Source organism: Cervus elaphus, chromosome 18 (assembly GCF_910594005.1).
Source record: "Cervus elaphus chromosome 18, mCerEla1.1, whole genome shotgun sequence".
NCBI lineage: Eukaryota > Metazoa > Chordata > Mammalia > Artiodactyla > Cervidae > Cervus > Cervus elaphus.
The window spans coordinates 85,128,957-85,150,594 of record NC_057832.1 but is presented as its reverse complement, the minus strand read 5'-3'; the positions used below and the strand labels follow the sequence as shown (position 1 = coordinate 85,150,594).

Sequence of the window (21,638 nt, the reverse complement as noted above, 5' to 3'; positions counted from 1 at the left end):
TGCTTATAGTTTTCTTTGCTGTGTAAAATCTTTTAAGTTTAATCAGGTCCCACTTGTTTACTTTTGTTTTTGTTTCTGTTACTCTGGGACGTGGGCCATTGAGGATCTTGCTTTGATTTGTGTCATAAAGTGTTCTGCGTATGTTTTCCTCTAAGAGTTTGATAGTTTCTGGTCTTTCATTTAAGTCTTTAATCCATTTTGAGTGTATATCTGTGTGTGGTGTTAGGAAGTGTTCTAATTTCATTCTTTTACATGTAGCTGTCCATTTTTCCCAGCACCATTTATTTGTGAGGCTGTTTTTGCCCCATTGTATATTCTTGCCTCGTCTGTCAAAAATAAGGTACCCATAGGTTCATGGATTTATTTCTTGGCTTTCTATCTTGTTCCATTGGTCTATATTTCTGTTTTTGTGCCAGTACCATACTGTGTTGATGACTGTAGCTTTGTAGTATAATCTGAAGTCAGGAAGGTTGATTCTTCCAGCTCCATTCTTCTTTCTCAAGAGTGCTTTGGCTATTGGGGTCTTTTGTGTTTCCATATGAATTGTGAAATTTTTTGTTCTATTTCTGTGAAAAATGCCATTGGTAATTTGATAGGGATCACATTGAATCTGTAGATTGCATTTGATAGTATAGTCATTTTCACAATATTGATTCTTCCTACCCAGGAACATGAAATATCTCTCCATCTGTTTATGTCATCTTTGGTTTCTTTCACTAGTGTCTTATAATTTTTTGTGTACAGTTCTTTTGTTTCCTTAGGTAAGTTTATTCCTAGATATTTAATTCTTTATGTTGCAGTGATGAATGGGGTTGATTCCTTAATTTCTCTTTCTGATTTTTCATTGTTAGTGTATAGAAATGCAAGTGATATCTGTGTATTGATTTTCTATCCTGCAGCTTTGTTGTATTTTTAAAGCTTGAATTTTGTCTTTTAACAGGGTTGCAAATGCTATCTTAATGTATTCACTTGCTTATTCTAATTTGTCTACTGTTCATTTTTCATTTCTTTATGTTAGCATTTTGAGGCTTTTAATATATGCATATGTAATTTATATGTGTGATTTAGTCTGTTGTCTTCTGTTTATGAAGAATTTTAATAGGGAAATTGAGCATATCTATTTTTCAATGGGGTAACTTCTATCAGCCCAAAACAGTGTGCTTGACCTCAACTCTGTCAATTGCTTTATGCTACTAAAAATATGGCCTATTAATTGTTTGTTTCTATCTTCTGAATTGAAGAAATAATTGAAATTTTGTTTTAAATTCTACTATTTATATATTAAAAGTGATGTTTTAAAGTCTACATTTAAGTAGTTGAATGAATCCCTATTTTAAATTTTACTATAATTGGTCAAAAAATTTTTGATTACCTATATACTTAATCTTTTTTCAATTACCAGAATCAGGACAGGAAATATGGTACAACATTATCTCCCACCTGATAACAGTTTTCTTGTTTTTATCAACCTAATTTAACATCACATAATTATTATTTTATTGTGTTTTTTTTCTTTAAGATCTATTTCAATAAGAGGATTAAAAAGATTTTTTTGCATTTGATGTAACTCTGTTTACCAAAGTCACACCAAACTCTACATAATTATTTTGTTTCAGTGCTTATGGGTCATCCTATATTTCTTCCTTTTCACTTACACCTTGCTGCCTTGATGTATGTCTAATGGGAATTGGGGGGGGGGATGGTACATGAGTGTTATATCTTGAGATATCATCTGCCAATTTTGCATGTGAATAACTTGAAAAGATAGAGAATTTTTACTTACAAAATATTTTGTGCTCCTCAATGCTCTTTCATTGTGTTTTAACATTTGATGTCACAGAGTAAAAATCTGGGTCCAGCCAGACTTTATTCATTCTTTTGTTTTACTTATATTTTGAATCTGGCAACTTGTATTCATTTTGTATTGTTGTTAATTTAAAATTTAGCACATATTTAGGTGTAGAAGTTTTCTTCTTTTGAACGTGAAGAATCCTCTAGATTTGTAGACACAAGGATTACTTCATCCTGGGAAAGATTGTTTCTATAAGGTTTTTGAATTTTGGTTCAAGTTTACTGCCATTCTCCCAAGGAACACATAACAGTTTTAAGCTTGGTGCTCCTTTACCTGCTGTATATATAGTTTTCCTTTTTTTCTCACTTATTCCATTGTCATTTCATCTAGAATTTGACACTTTTTTCAGGGTTATCCTTTACATTATTACATCAGGCTCTTTTTTCCTGTAGTGTTTTCTCCCATTTTAGTCTCCAATATGGATTTTTAATCTGCACTTGCATTTGAAGTTTGCTTGCAATTTGATTGTTTCTTACTCTCCTTTTCACATCTCTACTTGCATCAATTTTTTTCCCTCTTCTTATTTCCTTTGTCAACTTCATGAAGGTGCCTAGGAAATACCTTCTAAATTTTAAAACTATTTTTTCAATAGAAAGTCATTTTATAGATCTGCTCTTTAATTTCTAGGAACAATATTCTCTCTTTCTTTAATTAAAGTATACTTTCAGAACTCCCATTTTTGTTTTCAGATTGTTTGCTCTATAAATTCTTTTGTTTTTGGATTGTTTGTTTTGTGAATCTTCAGATGGCCAGAGAGTTATCCAGTTTCAGTAGACACAGGGCAGCTAGAACATTCTTATCCTTGTCACTATTCATGTGATGGTTTCAGGATATAGATCTGAAAGTCAGGTATGAGTTCAGTTCAGTTCAGTTCAGTCGCTCAGTCGTGTCTGACCCTTTGTGACCCAATGAACCACAGCATGCCAGGCCTCCCTGTCTATCACCAACTCCCGGAGTTTACCCAAACTCATGTCCATCACGTTGGTGATGCCATCCAACCATCTCATCCTCTGTTGTTCCCTTTTTGTCCTGCCCTCAACCTTTGCCAGCATCAGGGTCTTTTCCAATGAGTCAGCTCTTTGCATCAGGTAGCCAAAGTATTGGAGTTTCAGCTTCAACATCAAGTCTTTCCAATGAACACCCAGGACTGATCTCCTTTAGGATGAACTGGTTGGATCTCCTTGTAGTCCAAGGGACTCTCAAGAGTCTTCTCCAACACCGCAGTTCAAAAGCATCAATTTTTCAGCACTCATCTTTCTTTATAGTCCAACTCTCACACTCATACATGACTACTGGAAAAACCATAGCCTTGACTAGATGGACCTTTGCTGACAAAGTAATGTCTCTCCTTTTTAATATGCTGTCTAGGTTGGTCATAACTGTCCTTCCAAGGAGTAAGCGTCTTTTAATTCAGTCTCCCCTTAATGTTCAGAATCTTGCAGGTGACCTGAGTCTGCAGGATTGTGGTTAAGTGTATGCGCCCTTTGACAGCTCAGGTTGCTTAACCACGTTAGAGACTCAGTTCGCAGTTTTTTGAACTGGCTTATTTAAGTCTGTACTTCTATTCAAGCATCCACTGCTTCCACAGCTTGTCCTGGCTTGACTTTAATTCATAAAGCCTTTATCATGGATAAATAAGCATTCTGGAGAGTCATACATCAATGGCTGGCCCTTCTATTCTGTTATGACTATTCTGTGAAATAGATGCATTCAGGCGGGAAAAGGCAGTTGCAAACCTTTCCTTAGCTAGCTCTGAAGATTGCAGGAAAAGTAGGGAGGGTTCAGAGTTTGATCTGACTTTACTTGGTGTCATATGATCTATGCTAGAGATGGAGCTTGTGATGAATAGTCCAAGAGTGTAATTCTCAGTCCTTCATATCAAAGATGTAATTGTTCAAGTCCTGCCAAGATTTTGGCCAGTGTCTCTTATTTCTCAAAACTGTCACTTTTGGGGCCTCCATTCTCAGTGTTTTTTTTGTATGTATATTCTTTACAATGATACCCTATGGTTTCTTCCCAAATGGTGTGGGCTCTATTTCCCTACTCTTTGTGCCTGGGCTGGCCTTGTGATGGGCTATGGTCAAAGGAATATTGTGGAAGTTATAATGTGCCCATCCTGAGCCTGGACTTCAGAGGCTTCATGTAATTCTGCACTGTCTCTTTAGCCCCAGCCACTGCTATGAGAATAAGCCTGGACTAATTTGTGAGAGGATGAGGGATCACTTGAAAGAGAACCAAGTTGTCCCAGATGAAGTCATTGAAGATTAGCCACTTCTCAGGAAACCTGTCAACTGTCCACGTAAGTGAGCCTAGCTGAGATCAACTTTAATCGGGCCCAGATCAGCAATTTATAGCCAGTTTACAGACTCATGAGAAATAATATATGGTTGTGATTTTAATCTAGTAAGTCTTGGAATGTTTGTTAGGCAGCAATAACTATCTGATACTGCTACATTTAGGCACATGAGTTGTTTAAAGATCCATGAAACAAGTGACAAATTGCACTTCAGATAAGTTGGAATGATTTACTTTCTCACCAGCAGAAATGCACTGTACCCTAACTAGCAATTGTCTTCAATGTGTATTTTTTAGGTGCAACTTAATTAGTGAAAATGGTCTCTCAATTTAATTTGCACATACTTGAGTCTGCTTTAATTATCTTTCATGCATTCTTGTTAATTTTAAATCATTGGCCAAAGCTTTTGAATGTCCTTTGTCCCATTTTTCTCTTGTACACACTAAAAACATTTTTTTTGAAAAATCTCTTTATAAATTTTGAATATCTAACTTTTATGCAAACACTTTTAAACTTAGCCATATGCATTACAGCATGCTGGAATCTTCAAATGGATGTTAAGAAAATTATTAGTTGAACAAGCTAAGGAACATTAAATGCTGCTGTATATTAAGCACAATGCTATGAACTTCACATTTGTTATCCCACAGAACCCCAACAACTTTTTTCCTCTTGAATTTTTCTTTTATTAACTAGACTTGAGTTTAAAGAGGGACACTGTGTAATTAATATGTCATATCATGAAGGGCTAGATTTAGTCTGAGATCTTTCCCTTGAAAGTCTGTCTCTCTTGATTCTTAAAACAGTGAGAAAACAAAAACAAAATAAAAAATGATACAGGCAATGGCGGGGGGTGACATAAATTCCACAGAGGACAAGCAGATTATATTCCCTAAGCATAACCAATCATGAGAAACACTGGGCTGGATGAGGCACAAGCTGGAATCAAGATTGCCGGGAGAAATATCAATAACCTCAGATATGCAGATGACACCACACTTACAGCAGAAAGCAAAGAAGAATTAAAGAGCTTCTTGATGAAAAAGAGGAGAGTGAAAAAGTTGGCTTAAAACTCAACATTCAGAAAACTAAGATCATGGCATCTGGTCCCATCACTTTGTGGCAAATAGATGGGGAAACAATGGAAACAATGGCAGGCTTTATTTTGGGGGGCTCCAAAATCACTGTAGATGGTGACTGCAGCCATGAAAGCAAGCCATGTTTGCTCCTTGGAAGAAAAGTTATGACCAACCTAGACAGCATATTAAAAGGTAGAGACATTCCTTTGCCAACAAAGGTCCATCTAGTCAAAGCTATGGTTTTTCCAGTAGTCGTGTTGATGTGAGAGTTGGACTATAAAGAAAGCTGAGTGCCGAAGAATTGATGCTTTTGAACTGTGGTGTTGGAGAAGACTCTTGAGAGTGCCTTGGACTGCAAGGAGATCTAACCAGTCCATCCTAAAGGAAATCAGTCCTGAATATTCATTGGAAGGACTGATGTTGAAGCCGAAACTCCGATACCTTGACTACCTGATGCGAAAAGCTAACTCATTTGAAAAGACCCTGATGCTGGGAAAGATTGAGGGCAGGAGGAGAAGGGGACGACAGAGGATGAGATGGTTGGATGGCATCACCGACTCAATGGACATGAGTTTGAGTAAGCTCCGGGAGTTGGTGATGGACAGGGAAGCCTGGCGTGCTGCAGTCCATGGGGTCCTCAAAGAGTTGGACACGACTGAGTGACTGAACTGAACTGACTGAACTGAACTGAAGCATAACCCTAACAGTTTTTAAGGTAAATAATAGAAATAACTCAAGTTTATACATAAAGGAAAATTTAATGTAAATAATTTTAAGAACTCGGAACAGGTAAATGGTAAAATCACATTAAAAAAATTGTTTTTTGGCTGTGCCACACAGCATATAGGACCAGGAATCAAACTCACATCCCCTGCATTGCAAGTGCTGAGTTTTAACTACTGGACCACCAAGGGAAGTCCATAGAATCATTTTTTTAAACCATATCATTTGAAAATCCATACTCTTCACCACTATCCTCTTTTCCTAAATAGAGATGTTACACTTCTGAGGACAGGGAACCCAGTGATATTTGGTTTTGTTTTTTCTGTCTGGCTGTGTTTTAATGTCTAATCCATGCTTTCATTAGTGAAAAATCCTTCTGGAGCATGATAAATTGTTGATAAACATTCATACTTCATAATGGCCTGCCACTTTGTGCTCTTTAATAAGTTTTAAATGAATATATATTTAGCTGCTCTGGGTCTTATTTGCAGCGTGTGGAATCTGTTTTTTGTTGCAGCATGCAAACTCCCAGTTACGGCATGTGTGATCTAGTTCCCTGACCAGGGATTGAACCTGTGTGCCCTGTACTGGCAGTGCAGAGTCTTAGCCACTGGACCAGGGAAATGAAAGTAGCTCAGTCGTGCCCAACTCTTTGCGATCCCATGACTGTAGCCTACCAGGCTCCTGTGTCCATGGAATTCTCCAGGCAAGAATACTGGAGTGGGTTGCCATTGCCTTCTCCAGGGGATCTTCCCAGCTCAGGGATCGAACCCAGGTCTCCCACATTGTGGGCAGATTCTTTACTGTGCGAGCCACCAGGGAAGCCTCCAGATCACCAGGGAAGTCCCTTAAGTATTTTGATGGAAAGGTGGGTGAGGGCAAATTAGTCACCTACCATTCTAACCTGACACTTCTGTTATCAAAACATTATAAACTTGAAGTCACAGTGAGGATTCCCAGGTGGCACAGTGGTAAAGAATCCGCCTGCCAATGTAGGAGACGCAGGTTTGATCCCTGGGTTGGGAAGATCCCCTGGAGCAGGAAATGGCAACCCACTCCAGTATTCTTGCCCAAGAAATCTCATGAACAGAGGCTACATCTACAGGGTTGCAAAGAGTCGGACATGACTGAGCAGGAGCATATTTAGATTACAAATTTTGTTATTTGACTTCTAGACTTTAAAATCTTTCTGGTTCTCCATTACTTACCGACTTAATTCTAAGATCTGGAGCAGGGAATGTTTGGCCTTTTACAATGAGTCCCCAGTCTTTCTTTCCAGTTATCCCTGACTGAACTCTCTCTTTTTTCCAGTTAATTTGAACTATTCAAATGTACCAGTTTTCAAGTACATTCTTCCTTCAGTCCCTATACTATTCTTTCTTCTTAGGATGCACTTCCCCTTTTGTTCATTCAACAAACTCTTGTTCTTCTTTTAAAGCCTTCTTAGTGGAGGCCTCCAATTTGCCTGGCCATAATTAGCAAGCTTTCTCAGATCACAGACAGCACACCTCCATCTTAGCACTTACATCATATTGTACTTAAATATTTAACTTGACCACAAATTTGTATGCTCTCTAAGTATTATTCATCTTTAAAATGAAGCTCAGCAAAGAGTAAATATTGAATTAATTAATGACATTAAAATATACTCAATAAATAGAAAAAAAAAAGAAATAGAAAAATAGCCAGTGAGAGAATACAAACAAACAAGAGGCATACAGATTGAAAAAGACAAAACTTACTCAATTCACAGACAACATAATTGTCTACATTGAAAATTCCAAGAGATCTACACAAAAGCTCCTTGAACTAATAAATGAGTTTAGCAAAGTCACAGGATACAAGGTAAGTATATCCCCCCAAAACTCCTATTTTTCTCCATTCTAGCAATGAACAAGTCTGTGTTAATCATGTTTTCTATTTTCTATATTTCATGATGTCTTGACACCGTAGGGGACTCTAGGGGAGAGATTGTCCCTCCCAGGGCTAGCTAATTTCTAGAGGCAGAAAACAACTTTCCTATGAGCACATCTTTCATATACAAACCAATTCTGAGTCCATACTCTCAGTCATCGCCTATATCTAACACTCACACATCAAGCCAGTATCTTTCCTGCTCCAAGTCACTGCTGGACCAAGTACAGAGTAACTCACTTCCCCTAGCCCAGAGTCCACTGAAATTATTCACACTGTCAAATCCTAAATTTGTTTAAATTTGCCTGCTCTGATTCCTCTACACTTTCCTGCAAAGAACCAAACAGAAGCGCTCTCTGGGCTGCGCCCTCCCTTGCACTTGTGCCCCTGCGCTTCCCCACGTGGCTTCTCATGGCTTTTGTTTCTAGGGATCTGTGAGTATAAACTTCCGTGAAAATCAGTTTTGTCTCTGCACATCTCCATGTCCCTAGCTGATTAAAATAAATCCCAGATGTATTTTAATACAAGATGAAATTCAAAATTAAAATGAAGGCCTTTTACAGTAGTACCAAATAAGAAATGCTTTGGTAACAGAATATGTGTAGATTCTGAGTGCTGAAAACTTCAAATTCTGATGAAACCAAAGAACCTAAGTAAACTCAGAAATATATAATTTTATGGATTAGAATACTCTTAAGAAGTGAGAAGATCATTAAAATATCAGTTTTTCTGAAATCGATCTATAAATTTAGCAATCACAATCAAGACCCCAGCAGAAATTTTTTTTGTAGATACTGACAAACTGAGTCTAAAATTTATAACACATGAATACATTTGTATGATAATAAAGCACAGAATTGAGAATAGCCAAAACATTTTGAAAAGAAGAACAAAATTGGAGGACCCACAGTATCTGATTTTAAGACAGTATGAATCTGTATAAGATAGTGCAGTATTGGCAAAAGGATAGATAGATCAGTGGTATAGAATAGAGATTCCAGAAAGAGATCAATACAAATCTGGTCATTTTATTTTTGAAAATTTTCAAAGGTAATTCAATCAAGAAAAGATAGTCCTTTCAATAAATAATGCTGAAATAATTGGACATTTTATGTAAAAAAAACACACAAAAAAACCCCCATGACTTCACCATAAAAATAAACAAATAATGGACCAAGGACCTAAGTGTAAAATTGTAAAACAAAACATAAACAAACTCTTTGTAAACTTGAGTTACTCAAAGAGTTTTTAGGTATGATGCTAAAAGCTTGCTTCATCAAAGAAAAAAGTTGATCCATTTAACTCCATCAACCTTAGAATCTTTGCTCTGTGAAAAATACTACCAAGAGAATGAAAAGGCATGCCATTTCCCTGGGAGGAAATATTTAGAGGTCACAAGTCTGACAACTTGTATCTAGAAAGGACAGAGTACTTTCAAAAGTCAAAATATGGAAGGAAATAATCCATTTAAAAGTGGGCAAAAGTTTTAAATAAACATTTCACCAAAAATGGAAAATAAACATTATGTGGATGCTCATCCTCACTAGGCATTAAGAAAATGCAAATTGAAATCACAAAAAGGTTCTACTATACCTGCACAGCTGTCTGCATTTCAATCAGGCAGAAAGTTTCTTGAGTATACTACAAATGTTTCTACCTATCTTCTGACCTTGCCACATTCATCTGGGATACCCTGCCTTCCTTCACTGCCAACTCCTACTGATTCTTGAATACTCAAGTTGGATACCATCGATTCTGAGAAGTCTTCTGTCAGAACTTTAGCCTCATCCCCTTTACTTGGGTCTGGATTAGGGCCTTGATGGCCCTCCATCTGATCCATCACTTCATCTGTCAAATATATAGTACTAACTGGTTTAATGGTGAATGCAGCCACAAAATTAAAAGACGCTTGCTCCTTGAAAGAAAATCTATGACAACCTAGACAGCATACTAAAAAGCAAAGACAGCATTTTGCCCATAAAGGTCTGTATAGTCAAAGCTATGGTTTTTCCAGTGGTCATGGCAGATGTGAGAGTTGGACCATAAAGAAAGCTGAATGCTGAAGATGCTTTTGAATTGTGGTGCTGAAGAAGACTCTTGAGAATTCCTTGGACAGCAAAGAGATCAAACCAGTCAATCCTAAAGGAAATCAATCCTGAATATTCATTGGAAGGACTGATGCTGAAGCTACAATCTTTTGGCCACCTGATGTGAAGAGCCGACTCATTAGAAGAACCAGCTCATTGGTGAAGACCCTGATGGCTCGAAAGATTGTCAGGAGAAGGGGGTAACAGAGGATGAGATAGTTGGATGGCATCACCAACTCAATGGACATGAGTTTGAACAAACTCCAGGAGATAGTGAAGGACAGGGAAGCCTGGCACGCTACAGTCTATGGGGTTGCAAAGAGTCAGACATGACTTAGCAACTGAACAACAACTGGCTTAATTAGAGATTTTAATATTCTTAACTCTGATCTCCATTAAGTCAGGGATTCCATCTTCTTTAATATCTCCAGAAATTAGCATATTTTTAAAATGTTTGAGTGAGTGAATAAATTTACATGAGAAAAGTTCTATGTTCCTTCATGTAATCTCAGCCTCTGCTTGACCTCCCTGTGCTAAATCAACCCAAGACTTTCTTAACTGTCAAGACAGCCACTGACATTTTTCAGTCATGTGCAGGTATACTCACCCTTGAAAATTAAAATCCTTTTCCCCTCATCAGAAGAGGTCTGCTTTCTCTGGGAACTTGCTCTGCTGACCAAGTCAGAAACCTGCCTTCTGAATTACTATCCTAAGCCTTTGGACCAGAGGAGTCTCCAAATGCTAATTTTATGTCATTGGCTAGAGTTAGTCCTGCAGAGATAGACTGTGTCAGACTTGGGAGCATGAGTACAACTCCAACAATACGGCCCTTTGCCACGTTTTTATTTCTGACATGATGTAGGTCTGTTCCCTAAGGTGAAGCCCCTGGTCACCCCAAGTCATAGCTTCCTCAGCATTGTAGGCACCATTTGCTCTGTTTGCTTGTCTTTCCCTGCATGTAGCCTGAGATGGGCAGGCATGCCAGCCCCTCCCTGCATCCTGCCAGACCCTGAGTTACAAAAGATGGAAACACAAGGTTGCACTAGCATCATGATAGTACACAGTGTATGTATATACTTCTCCAAATACCCACATCATCTTACGCCATTATGTAAGATTAGTATTGTTGGGGACATTGGGATTGTGACATTATTATTGTATTTTAACAGTTTTTGGAATGTATTAGAGGCTTGGTAAATGTGACTAATAAATGGATGATTTTAAAATCTGTGGCAGGTCTTGAGGTTTCTCTACCAAATATGCCTCACTTTAAGATGAGGGTAGCTGATGTCAGTTTACTTTAGATTTGAGGTTTTCTTGGGGAAGTGAGATGATAAGGAAATTATAGAGCCCTATGTAGCCTTGTTTTTCACTTCTGTAATGTAAGATGATGCTATTCCCAGACCATGAGAAATAAATGAGATCATGTGAAATGAGAGATAAACAGAACAAAATACAAGAGTGTGTATGCTGCCACTGCACTTGGCATGTAGAAGGTGCTTGACAAGGACTTTATCTATTCAACATGTGAAAATGGGAAACTTTGTGTAGTTTTGCCTTCAGTATAAGAAAAGAAACTCTTCAGAGGAAAATAAAGCACATCTCAGGATTGTTGCATCAATAACTTTTATGAGAGATGTTGACTTGTCAATTTATCTCCTTGACAGAGAGAACAGAGAGAAGGATCTCTGAGCCAAGTTGATGCTTCATCACTGAAAACAATGAGGTGAACATCCTGGCAATTAGTGGAGGCAAAGAATTATCCTTTTTTTATTTTTATTTTTATCCTTTTTTTAATTTGAGAAGAATGGTTTACTGGTTTTCTCCAAAATCTTGTCATTGGTTCTCTCTTCTTTAAAAAAAAATTATATAATTTTTAAAGGTTACTTTTGCTTTATGGTTATTATGAAATATTGACTGTTTTATTAATTAAAGGGATTATCCTTTATTGTGGTTTGGTGATCCTGTGCTGATTTAGAAATCGTGGGTGCTGGTTTGTGCAGAGTTCTAGCTTTTATGTAAGCCCCTGGTTGGAAACATCACACAGTTGGTTGATATTGCTGTTTACTGCTGCAGCCTGCATTAGTTTGTTCTTGGAGGGTTTTCTTCACCTAGGAGTTGGTAATAATTGAACTGTAAAAGTCTTTTGGGGAAAGGTGTGCCCAGCTTTCTGCATGGATCTCAGCTGAGATTTGAAAAGTGATCAGCTTTTATCTCATCTGATTGGGAGATCTAAGGGCAACAGGCAAAGAGAGGGGCTGTCTGTCAGGGAAGGGGGAGGCACCCACATCCCCAGGGGAATGAGGAAAGTCAAGTCCTGATAACAATGTGCATGTCTCCTTGGAGAAGGGGGGACAGCTGGTGAAGATGCCTTCATTATCTTCCAAGGCTTCCAATTCTGGAAAGTTCTGGCTGTGAGAGAGAACTCAAAACCAAGAGTTTAGTCAGTGAGAAGCAGCCCATCACACAGTCTGGGACTTGGAACTCTGTCCTCTGGTGTTCAGTCAGGAGTCTGGAGTCAGGGCCTGCCTTTTGTTTAGTTTAGGGAAGATTGCATTCAGTTTACAGGAAGAAAAGAAAGAAGATAACTTCTCAGGATGTGAACAACATCTAATATAAACGATGCTGGGCTGGGAATGGGAGAGATAAAAAAGCTTTGTGAAGAATGCAGTTGGTTCAGAAAGTCAGAGTCTGGAGATTATGTCCTTCTAGTTCAGCATTCTGACTGCGTGCAGTTCGATGTAAAACCCAGTTTGAAAGCTAGTCTTGCCCAACAATAGATTTTCCCGGGAAGAGGGCTATTTTCATCCTTTGCATTTGTAATTACCATATTTGTTTTGTGTGTTTAGGGTGCAGATACAAGAAGGTGCCCAGAGAGGTGTGAGTGCTCACAATGATACACAACAGGAAAGTGTGTAAGAACGAGGCCAAGAACACCTGTCATAGGGTACCCGCTGGGGCACCTTTCTGAACGCACTGTTTGCACACACACAAAAGGGCTGGTGTTGGGGCTGGATATGCCCAGTGCGCGTGCCGAGTGGTGGAAGGATGGGGCCGGCGGTAACAAGAATCAATATATATTTACGGCAGGGGCGGGGGAGAGGGGTGCGCGGAGGCTGCAGGGCGGGGCAGCGTTAATGAGAGCAAGCCCGGCTTGTGGTTGGTTACGGAGTCTGGTACCCACAGAGGAGCAGGCAGGGAGGGAGGGGATGCGGGCGGGAGGATAAAGCGATGAAGTGCGCTGCGTTACCGCGCATGAGGCGCGGTTGTTGGAGCAGGAATACAGTGCGTCTCTGACCCAGCGGGCCCTCTCCTAGCGCACACACTCATCAAATCGCACGCGCCCGTCCGCCGCGGCCGTGGCCGCCGCTCTCCCCCGGCACCCGGAGCGTTACGAGAGCGGGTGGGTGCCGCGGTCACCCCCCCGGCAGGTCCCCGGCGGCCGGCGCACCATGCAGGGCACGTGCGCCCCCCGTCTCTAACCTGCGCGCGGATGGGAGCATGATCTGTGCCCAGGCCGGAGCTGCCAAGGTAAGCGGGCTCCGGGCGGGGACTCTGCCTACCGCCCCTTCCCCCGCCCTCCTCTGGGTGGCTTCCCCGTCGCTCCGGAGGCCCCGTCAGCGCCCTCCCTCCCCAGGGTCCGGGATCCACCCTCCTCCCCACCCTCTTGCTTCTCCCGCGAGGTTCAATTGTCAGCCTGGGGCGCGGCGCCACCCGGGCCGGGCAGGCATCCCCGGGTGGCGACCCCGGTTTGGGTACAACTGGCACACCGGGCCCTCCTGCCGGGCACAGAGAGAAACAAAGAAGCCCCCAGGCGGGTTCGTGGCGCCTCCCCCGGCCCCTGGCGCCCTCCCAGTGGTGAGGAGGTATCAGGGGAGGGGGCGGAGAGACCTACGTAATCCCCGTTACCAGCCCACACCCACCCCTTGTGAACTAGAGCTCTGGATTTGGGTTTGCCTCGGGCTCCCCTTTAGACAATTGTGTCCCAAGCAATGCCCAGGGTTAGCCAGCGAGCGCCCGCAGCCCCGCAAGCGCTTGCTCGTGCTCGCTCAGGGGGAGCGTGGCAGGTGCGGCCCTTGCTCCCCTGGGTGGTGGCAGGCGGGGAGGATGCGCGATGTGGGTGCTGCTTCAGCGACTCCCTGTCCCAGGCTGCTTTGCCGGGCCTGCCACCCGAGTTTTAGCGGGAGCAGCCCGTCATGTCGCCTACCGTATTGCGACCTGCGCACGGGAGGGGAGGGCGCCGCCGGGGAAAAACGCGTCCGGTCCATTTCTGGCTGGAGGTGCAGTTGCTCCTACCCCTACATTCCTGGTTCGTGACAATGCAGCAAAATCCGAGGGCTCAAACCCCCGTTCCTCCCGTGCCTTCTGATGGCCCTGCCTCTTTGATGTCGCGGCCCCTCGGCCGAGTCGCGGTGTGTTGGGTGCGTGGTCTGCCTGCCTGTCTTGCATACAGAAGCTGGGCATCATAAGTTCTTCCTGGCGAATTTCAGCGCGTGGGGGGAGCTGGCAGGGACACAGGCTGCAGAGCTGCCCGGCTTCCTGTGATTCCGGGCACAGCGCGCCCCAGTCTGCATTGGGCTGACACCAGACAGCATGTGGGGATTTTCCTAGTTGCTGAAGACATTATTTGACGTTGCTGTAGTTTTGTGCTTACTTCTCTTGGGATCTGCAGTGGTGCAATTCTCCTCTTGTTTTTATCTTTTTTTCTCTTTGAAAAGATAAGACTGTGTTCAGCAGAAATGGATACAGGAAGAGCAGCATAGTTCAAAGACTAAGAGAGGCATCTTCTCTCTTTTCCTGGAATCTTGAGGCGATTTAGGAGGGCAGATGCCCTACCCGAAAAGGCCAGCCTTTAAAGACCCTGGCAGTGTCGTGGTCCAAGGCGTCTCAAAGCAGGTGGCCAGATCTGCGTTTCTCCTCAGCGGACTCGCTCCGGCTGTGGCTATTACGGTAATTCGTTCTAGATCGGGGATTCATTTTGAAAATGTGTGTTTTCCACTAAGAAGGGATTAGAGCCCACATGTCTACCCTGGTATGGTGTGTGTGCCTGTTTGGTAGAGAAATAGAATGTGTAGAATTCCCTGTTGCCCCCTTCCTCTGCTTGCTACCTCTGCCGGAGTGTGCCATTGGGATAATATAGCACTGTTTTAATTCCTAGACCTACCTTCAGGCATATTGGACTTCAGAGTGTTATGCTTAATAAACTGTGTTCTGACTTAATTCTGGGATCCCAGGCTAGTACAAGTTGGCAGCTCTGTGGAATGACTGTTGTTTTTGTCTGGGGTAGTTATTGCATAAAGGCGAATTGCCTAAGTTTGTTCAGATTGTGACGTTATTGACTGGATAAGGAGACCACATTCTGAGCTGAAACAGCCTATCACCGCATCAGTGTTCAGGGACTGCAGCTGCTGCGATGTGTGTACGTAGCATCACCTGGTTCCTCTCACACTTCTGGCTTTGAAAGAGGGGTGTTTTCAAAGACTGCTTTAAGATTTACCTTCTATGGTACTTGCTTCAGTATTACTGCTATTATGGGAAATGCTAAAAGGCCAGATGTGACAACGGGAAGGCAAGTCTCAGGCATCTCCTTCCTTACCTGTAGTGTAAGTTGGACTAGCTGATTTCTGTCCTATCCAGTTCCAGTGTTGTGTGATAATGGTGGAGAAGTAAGAAAAGTTACTAAATTTAGCAAGGCTAATTATAGCCCCAAACCATATGCACAAACCAGAGATTGATGATAGAATTTATGGTTTATTTTTACACCTATATTGTTTTTAACCCCAGCATCTGCATATTTCCCATAAAAGAAATTAGCCAACAACTCAAACAGGTCATTTTCTTTCCACTATATCAAGAGATTTAATAGGGGTGGGGGATAGAGAAGAATGTTGGATTAACTGGATAACAGATTTTTCTCCTTGTTGTGGCTTAATTAGCAATTCCCGCCCTCTCTTTTGTAGCTGATTTCCAATGATTGATTTTGTTTGTTTGCTCTTAATGAAAGACTCAGGATAACTGTTTAATTCTAGGTAGCAGTTGTTAGTAGCCTGCCACTTTCTCCGATCGTATTTGGTATTGCTCATAAAACTTGCTAGGACTGTTGCCTGTTATAAAAATAAGGCAACAATTATTCTAAACAGGCAAGCAAAGTGTTTTCAAGTTCTTATAGTAATTTTTACAGTTTAGGGATAGTTGGGATATTTGTTTATCGATTTATGCTGATCCACACAATTTTCCCCAGTAGTGTGCTTTTTTTTTTTAAAGTTACAATCAAAATAACATCCTGGAATAACAATACCTGCCAAGCATAATGAATCACTGCCTGTCTTGTTTTCCCACAGCCTTTTTGTCCATGCCGCTAAGGCAGCACTTATCATATTGCAGTTACATGAGCTGTGAATGGGCGCAGTCCCCTGGTCTCACTCCTGGTGAGAGCTCCTTGAGGACAAGGGCATTGTTAGCTTCTTTTGTCTCATCTCTCTAACACCTCAAACTTTGCCCTGAACATGGTGTGTTCTCAGGAATATTGACTGTGGACCTCAGGTCAGAAAAAAAAACCCTCTACTTGTTTAGGCAGGAGGTAGGTGGGAATCCTTCCCTTCGTGAGTCAGATAGGCAAATCAGAGAGATTATGTAAGACGCTAAAGGGAACCAGTGAGCTGGGACTCAAATCCAGGCAGAGAGAGGCTCCAGCCCCACCCATGTAGACTGCAAGTTCAGATCCTGCAGGTTTGGGTTCTTTATTTTTCACTTGGATGACCTGGATTGTCCATGTTGACAAAATCGAGGTGATCACTGCCCTGTCCTAGCTGTGGCCTTAGAAGCAAACATGTCCAATAGAAGCACTCTGTGTGCCCTTACCTGCACTTAGAAAGGGGAGCAGCCTCAGCCCTCCTTCTCTCCACTTCTTGGTCTCACCACCCAGAGCTTGTAGGATGACAGACTCATCCAGGGAAAACCACTGACCAGACCCATTGTTCAAATCAGTTTTAACCACCATCAGCTGAGCTTCTGAAACAAGCCAGCAGTTAGCCCACAGATAACCCTCTTTCCTGCCCCTCCCACCCTGATGGGATCTCCCAACAGAGAGACCCCTGCTTCTCTCCCATCATTTCCTTCCTGTCCGTCCTGGAAAACAGCACAGTTTATGGTTAGGAAATCCAGAATTTCAGTGCCCACGTACCATTTCTATAGTCCTGTCCTGGGTATGTTTGCTGTTCATGGACTTTTAGAGAACACGGTGTGAAATGTTCAGGGGGGTGTTTATCAAATCATTTTTCCTCTCTGAGGTTAAGTTTCATCTTCCTTAAAAGGAGGGAGTTGAAGCAAGTAATCCCAAAGGATTAACGGCATGATTCTGTGATTGTTTTTCTTGGTTTATGCGATTTTACCAGTTGAAGGGTGAAAATTATTAATGAGAATTTAACTTCACAATACAGAGAGTAGAAATACTTAGGGCCATGTGGGTCAGTCTCTGGGTTATCTAATAATCCCTTTAAGTCCTCTGTTAACACTGTTCTCTATAAATACAGTAATTCTTTCTTATTTGTAAAACTGAATTTATTATATTGAAGGGAAAAGTTTGTGGCAGTTTCTGATCTCAGTGAGGAGGGCAGTGGGTCAGATATTTAGAGTTTTAGGGTTTAATGGTCAAAGGTTCCAAGAGCTACTATGAAGCATTTTTAAGTTTGGTCATTGAGTAACTCTTACACTCAAAAGTATTTCCTAAGATTCATAACAATGTACCTTTCCATTTCTGTCTGCTTCTCATTTTGCTCTTTTGTTTGTTTTTGCCTCTTCTTTTCAACTACACTGACCTCCTGTCACATCCATAAAACATGCCTGTAGTAGCACTGCCCACCCACTCCCACTCTCCCCCACCAAATACAGGTGTCAGAGCCTCATAACTTTCCTCCTCGTCTCAGCCTCTTCTTTTTTCATGAGCATTGCTTCTCAAGTGAAGATGCAAAGATGGATAGAGGCAAACCAGCTCACCTGCTGATTTTGCTTATGGTGCACATTTATGTCTCACAGACTTTCTGACCACTGACATTTGTGTCTTAAAGCCTCCTTAAATACTTGAAGAAACCAAGTCCTAGATAGGAAATTTATTGGTTTGGCCAAAAAGTTTGTTTGGGTTTTCCTGCAAGATGGTATGGGAAAACCGAAACAAACTTTTTGGCCAAACCAATATGTATCTCATCCCATAATGTTTGGATGTGTGGGTATTGGTAAGTGGCTGTCATGTTCTGTGACTTGAGAACTGTAGGGAAAATGATAAGTAGCCAGTGTGGGATGACAGTAATGTCATCACTCATTGGCAAGATGTCACAGGGACCACTGAGCTCCCAGGTCCCTGGAGAAAGCATCTGGATTCCATGGCAATAAGTGATGTGTGCTGCTCATAGGATGCTTCTCCTGATTTATTGGCCCCAAGTTTGATGCACACAGAGGACTGAAAAATGAGAGTTCCTGGTACACATGGGCTCTCCTGGTGTTACCAGGCATCCATTGCACTGCAGTATTTTGGGGCAAAATTAGTGGATGGAACTTAAACTGATATTTGGGGTGGGGGAAGGTGGGGAGATCTGGGAAGGGATGCCATCTGGGCCTGTGATGACGAATGCTATCATGGAGACTTCATGCGGGGTCCCTTTTATATATTTAGTAGAGCAGATTTTCCCTTTCACACTTTCTAGATCTATTTGTATTGCACAGATGTCAGGGAAATATCATGAGTGTGAAAGAAAAAAAAAAGACCAAAATTCACATCCACGGCCAGGGATTGTAATTCAATCACTTTGTCCTTAAATTGACACCCATTTAACTTGCACAAACATTTCCTGCTTTTGCTTTCGGGGGTTTAAGTCACAGCATTTTCAGAAACAGAAATCTCAGTCCTACATATTGGAACTCAGAGATTCAGGTTAAAGGGAAAAACCATGGGGAGATACATTAGACCTGGCTTGCTTACTGTCAGGGCCAGAGCTAATGTACCCACCAGCCATTTGTCATCTTCCTTCCTGTAATCCACTGATCAGCCAAAAAACTGCAGGACACAATCAATAGGTTTTTATCCTTAAAAGGACTTTTCTTTTTCCTTACTGTTATCCCTAATGCCCTTTGCCATCAAAACTTTTTAAAATATTTATGTTTATTTATTTGGCTGCGCCAGGTCTTAGTTGCCGTGGGATCTTTGATTTTCATTGCGGCACATGGGATCTTTAGTTGTGACACGCAGACCCAGATGCTGCTTGTGGGATCTAGTTCTCCAACCTGGGTTTGAACCTGGGCCCCTTGCTTTGGGAGCGCAGAGTCTTAGCCACTGGACCACCAGGGAAATCCCCCTTTGCCATTAGAACTTAAAACTACTTAACAAACAAATTTCCCCTTCTATTCCAATCACATTTTTGTGGAAGTGAGTTTTTCAAAGTTGAGAAAAAAAAAGTTGAGGCTTTTGCTGGCATTTTCTCCCCTTACCCCACCCCTCGGTGCCGCCTCTGTCCACAGCCAGACACAGCACCTGCAGGTAGAGGGGACGATGGTTACAGACGCAGTTGGCACACAAGTGCGCTGTTGCCATATCACATTTTACAGATCCTTCCTGACTCCATTCTCCCCACCATGGATGGTCTCTTTCCTCTTCTATAACACAGCTTGAAAAAGTTTTCTACACTGGGTTTCTTCACTCTCTCTTTCTTAGCCTGTAAAGACATATTTTAATTTGTAATATTTGATTCAGACAGATGACACGTTTAGCACATATGTAGATTATGAATCAAAAACAAATACCTGCCATGCAGCATGAGACCAGAGCACTGTCAGTTCCTTTGAGGCTCTCTGGTGCCCTGGCCTCAACTCTCTCTTGGCCTCTCTCGACAGCATCCCATCCAGGCTCTGTCCCCTTCCTTCTACTCTTCCCATGATGATCACCGGTGCTCTTTGCCCTGTACTCCTATGTGGTCAGTTCTCCATCCCAGTGTTCTGGTCTCCCAACAACATCTCACACTCAGGGCCATTCCCTCTTTCTCACGCCCCTGGCTTCTAGGATGCTGGATTCTCCTGGTAGTTTTTTTTTTTTTTTTTTTTCTTTACTGTCTCCTCGGGTCTGCTTTCTTAGGCTCTCTTGATGGCCCCTGAGCTTTTATCCCTGCTGATGTACTGATTTTTGACCCCTACATGATGGAATTCTCCAGGAAGGTCCTGGCTGTCAGGTCTGTTCTTACCTATGTATTCCTTCCTTCAGTCTCAATACTGCCTTCTTGCTGATGATCTCAAGTTTATTTCCCCAGTCCTGACTCATTCCCAGAATGCCAGACTTACATATGCCACCAGCAGCACCACCCCTTGAATGCCACACTAAAGTTAAAGTAAAACACAACTCTGGATTTTCACGCCCCAAACCTGCTTACAACCTCCCCGCCCTGGGAGTGATCTCTGTAAGAGACAACTGTCTTTCCAGTTGCTCAGGCCAGATGCCTTTGAGTCCCCGATTTCTCTCTCTCTCTCTGACTCCAGTCTAGCTTTCAGCAAGTCACTCTTCCTTTGCTTCACGTGCCTCATCCAGCACCACCACTCCTATCTAATCTACCATGATCACTTGCCTTTTTGCACTTGACCACTAACCAGTTTCCTGCATTTCTTGTCCAAATCTCTTCTTTTACAGCAGTCCAAATGATACTGACGAAATATCTGCTAGGTGTCAGGCATTGTTTTAGGTGCTGGCATGTAGCATAAGCACAACACACAGCAATCACAAATCCTGTTTCAGTAAGTCCCCTGCACGTGAACCTTCAAGTTGCATACCTTCAAATATGAGAAACATGTTTTCCCATGTTCAGTTACATAAGTTAGTTGACGTGTCGGGCACACACTGTCACATGCATGCGTCCTCTACAACGGTTGTGCTTTTGTGTACTTCGCTGTACAGTACCTTATAGAGTACTGTATCTTTATTTCAAGCTCAGGATGTCCGGCACCAAGCATAAAAGCAGCAGTGATGGACGTGCAGCAGTGATGTCCCATATAGCCAGTTGTGTTAATTGAGTGCCCAGGCTAAACTTGTTGGACTTACAGATGCACTCTTGGAGTGGATCTCAATTGTATGTAGGGGACTTACTGTATTTCTTTGCCTACAATCCCTCAATGGTTCCACTCTGCTTGCAATGAAATTCAGACCCCTTTCTTAGCTTCCCTGATAGCTCCATTGGTAAAGAATCTGACTGCAATGCAGGAGACACAGGTTCAATTCCTGGGTCAGGAATATCTGCTGGAGGAGGATAGGCTACCCACTCCAGTATTCTTGGGCTTCCCTTGTGGCTCAGCTGGTAAAGAATCCACCTGCAATGCGGGAGACCTGGGTTCAATCCCTGGGTTGGGAAGATCCCCCAGAGGAGGGAAAGGCTACCCACTCCAGTATTCTGGGCTTGAGAATTCCATGGACTGTATGTATAGTCCATGGGGTTGCAGAGTCAGACACGACTGAGTGACATTCACTTTTACCTCTTGGCCTCCATGGTGCTACATAACTGGACCTCCAGCTCCTGCCTCACTCTCTCCTTGTCCTGCACACCGGGTCCCAGTCCCCAATCTCCTCGTTCTTCCTAGAATGCGTGGGATACATTCTCATCTCTCATGCTGTTCCTTCAACCTGGGAGATGTCTGCCAGTTCCCTGAGCTTGCCCCCT

The 21,638-nt window shown here is 42.2% G+C and overlaps 1 protein-coding gene across 2 annotated transcripts in view; it reads left to right on the top strand.

Annotated features, from left to right (window-relative positions):
* The first annotated feature begins 13,446 nt into the window (after nt 1-13,446).
* HECW1 (HECT, C2 and WW domain containing E3 ubiquitin protein ligase 1) overlaps nt 13,447-21,638 on the top strand; it is a 443,378-nt gene continuing 435,186 nt past the window's right edge. The window contains exon 1 of one of the 2 annotated variants that reach the window (XM_043873248.1): nt 13,447-13,482. In XM_043873248.1, coding sequence (XP_043729183.1) covers nt 13,453-13,482 — 30 coding nt within the window. In that variant the 5' untranslated portion in view covers nt 13,447-13,452. Of the gene's footprint in view, nt 13,483-14,856; nt 14,902-21,638 lie in introns of those variants that run through there. The other variant, XM_043873250.1, reaches the window with a different exon arrangement.